Source organism: Arachis ipaensis, chromosome B08 (genome assembly GCF_000816755.2).
Source record: "Arachis ipaensis cultivar K30076 chromosome B08, Araip1.1, whole genome shotgun sequence".
NCBI lineage: Eukaryota > Viridiplantae > Streptophyta > Magnoliopsida > Fabales > Fabaceae > Arachis > Arachis ipaensis.
In genome coordinates this window covers 116165659-116169384 of record NC_029792.2, presented here as the reverse complement: position 1 = coordinate 116169384, position 3726 = coordinate 116165659, and the positions used below count along the sequence as shown (strand labels likewise).

General features: G+C 48.9%; 1 protein-coding gene across 1 annotated transcript in view; it reads left to right on the top strand.

Moving 5' to 3' along the window:
• The window catches only part of LOC107611616 (clumping factor A-like), a 1479-nt gene continuing 685 nt past the window's right edge, over positions 2933 to 3726 (top strand). The window contains exons 1-2 of the mRNA XM_016313524.1: positions 2933 to 3004; positions 3361 to 3629. Of these exons, the coding sequence (XP_016169010.1) occupies positions 2933 to 3004; positions 3361 to 3629 (341 nt within the window). The remainder of the gene's footprint in view (positions 3005 to 3360; positions 3630 to 3726) is intronic.

The window sequence follows — 3726 nt, the reverse complement described above, 5'->3', positions numbered from 1 at the left end:
CTCTTAATAATAATAATAATAATAATAATAATAATAATAATAATAATAATAATTTTATTGTTATAACAACCTTCATTCCGACTTCGTTGGACAACAAGTCCTCTCCACTTCTCTCTCTCACTCCTTCTTCACACTTATGATCTCAGTTATCCTTTTTCCTTCGTTATTCTCACTCTAGCTACATGGACATGAACGGGCACGCCAACGGTCATCCGCCCGCCAACCGCCATCTCCACTTGTTGCCCGCCAACCGCCATTCCAACAGACCCTTTGAAAACGGCTATCCCAACGGCAATGCCAGTAGTGACGATGACAACGACAGTAGCAGCAGCAATGATAGTGGCAGCGAAACCGACCACAGCGGGATGACGACTATGACACCGACGAAGACATCCTCGGCGTTTCGGACGACGACCGCAGTGGGGGCGCCGTCGAAGACGATGAGTCGAAGGAAGACATCGAACGTATCGTCCTCGACCTCCTTGAGATTGACACAGACAACGAAGCCGGAGATATTGGGGGAGATGGGAAAAGCACCGAGGTCAATGAGGATAGTGACGAAAATAATAATAATAATAACAATGTTATAACAACCTTCATTCCCACTTTGTTGGATGACTAGTCCTCTCCACTTCTCTCTCACTTCTCTTCTTTCACGCTTCTGATCTCAGTTTTTCTTTTTTCTTCGTTATTCTCACTCTAGCTACATGACATGAACGGGCGTGCCAACGGTCTTCCGCCCGCCAACTGCCATCCCCACTTGCTGCCCGTCAACCGCCATTCCAACGGGCCAGTCGAAAATGGCTATCCCAACGGCAATGCAGTAGGGACGAGACAGAGACAGTAGCAACAGCAACGATGGAGGCAGCGACACCGACGTATACATCCTCGGTGTTTCTAACGACGACGACCACGGCGGGGGCACCGTCAAGACGATGAGTCGGAGGAAGACATCGTCTTCGACCTCCTAGAGATTGACACGGACAACAAAGACGGAGACATTGGGGGAGATGGGGAAAGCACTGAGGTCAATGAGGATAGTGACGGAAATAATAATAATATTGTTATAACAACCTTCGCTCTCACTTCGTTGGACGACTAGTCCTCTCTACTTCTCTCTCTCACTGCTTCTTCTTCACACTTCTGATCTCACTTTTTCTTTTTCCTTTGTTATTCTCGCTCTAGCTACATGGACTTGAACGGGCGCGGCAACGGCCATCCGCCCGCCAACCGCCATCACAACTTGCTGCCTGCCAACCGCCATTTCAACGAGCCCGTCTAAAACAGCTATCACAATGGCAATGCCAGTAATGAGGAGGACAGTGATAGCAGAAGCAGCAATGATGGAGGCAGCGACACCGACCACAGCGGGGACAGACGACTATGATACCGACGTAGTCATTCTCGGCGTTTCGGACATCGACGACCACGGCGGGGCACCATCGAAGACGATGAGTCGGAGGAAGACATCGAACGTATCGTCCTCGACATCCTCGAGATTGACACAGACAACAAAGCCGGAGACATTGGAGAGATGGGGAAAGCACCGATGTCAATAATAATAATAATATAACAACCTTCATTCCCACTTCGTTGGACGACATGTCCTCTCTACTTCTCTCTCCTCCTCCTTCACACTTTCTGATCGTAGTTTTCTTTTTTTTTTTTTCCTTATTCTCACTTAGCTACATGGACATGAACGGGCGCGCCAACGGTCATTCGCCCGCCAACCACCATCCCCACTTGCTGCCCACCAACCGCCATTCCAACGGGCCCGTGGAAAATGGCTATCCAACGACAATGCTAGTAGTGACGAGGACAGCGATATTAGCAACATCAATGATGGAGGCAGCGACACCGATGTAGACATCCTCTACGTTTCGGAAGACAAAGACCGCGGCGGGGGCGCTGTCGAAACGATGAGTCGGAGGAAGACATCGAACATATCGTCCTCGACCTCCTCGAGATTGACACAGACAACGAAGCCGGAGATATCGGGGGAGATGGGAAAAGCACCGAGGTCAATGAGGATAGTGACGAAAATAATAATAATAATAACAATGTTATAACAACCTTCATTCCCACTTTGTTGGATGACTAGTCCTCTCCACTTCTCTCTCACTTCTCTTCTTTCACGCTTCTGATCTCAGTTTTTCTTTTTTCTTCGTTATTCTCACTCTAGCTACATGACATGAACGGGCGTGCCAACGGTCTTCCGCCCGCCAACTGCCATCCCCACTTGCTGCCCGTCAACCGCCATTCCAACGGGCCAGTCGAAAATGGCTATCCCAACGGCAATGCAGTAGGGACGAGACAGAGACAGTAGCAACAGCAACGATGGAGGCAGCGACACCGACGTATACATCCTCGGTGTTTCTAACGACGACGACCACGGCGGGGGCACCGTCAAGACGATGAGTCGGAGGAAGACATCGTCTTCGACCTCCTAGAGATTGACACGGACAACAAAGACGGAGACATTGGGGGAGATGGGGAAAGCACTGAGGTCAATGAGGATAGTGACGGAAATAATAATAATATTGTTATAACAACCTTCGCTCTCACTTCGTTGGACGACTAGTCCTCTCTACTTCTCTCTCTCACTGCTTCTTCTTCACACTTCTGATCTCACTTTTTCTTTTTCCTTTGTTATTCTCGCTCTAGCTACATGGACTTGAACGGGCGCGGCAACGGCCATCCGCCCGCCAACCGCCATCACAACTTGCTGCCTGCCAACCGCCATTTCAACGAGCCCGTCTAAAACAGCTATCACAATTTCGCACTTCGTTGGATGACTAGTCCTCTCCATTTCTCTATCTCACTGCTTCTCCTTCACACTTCTGATTTCAGTTTTCCTTTTTTCTTCGTTATTCTCACTTTAGCTACGTGAACATGAATGGGCGCGCCAGCGATCATCTGACCGCCAACTGCCATGACAACTAGCTGCCCGCCAACTGCCATTCCAACGGGTCCGTCGAAAACGGCTATCCCAACGGCAATGCCAGTAGTAACGAGGACAACAACAGTAGCAGCAGCGATGATGGAGGCAGCGACACCGACCACAGCGGGACGACGACTTTGACACCGGCGTAGACATCCTAGGCATTTTGGACAACGACGACCAAGACAGGGGCGCCGTCAAAGAGGATAGTGACGGAAATAATAATAATAATAATAATAATAATAATAATAATAATAATAATAATAATAATAATAATAATAATAATAATAATAATATCGTTATAACAACCTTCATTCCCACTTCGTTGGACAACTAGTCCTCTCCACTTCTCTCTCACACTGCTCCTCCTTCACACTTCTAATATCAGTTTTCCTTTTTTCTTCGTTATCTCACTCTAGCTACATGGACATGAACGGGCGCACCAACGGTCATCCGCACGCAAACCGCCATCCCACTTGCTGCCCGCCAACTTCCATTCTAACGGGTCGGTCGAAAACGGCTATTCCAACGGCAATGCCAGTAGTAACGAGGATAGCGACAGTAGCAGCAGCAATGATGGAGACAACGAGACCGACCACAGCGGGGACTATGACTATGACACCGACGTAGACATGCTCGGTGATTCGGACGACGAAGACCACGGTGCGGACCCCGTCGAAGACGATGAGTCGGAGGAAGACATCGAACGTATGGTCCTCGACCTCCTCGAGATTGACAAAGATAACGAAGCTGGAGACATTGAGGGAAATGGGAAAAGCACCAAG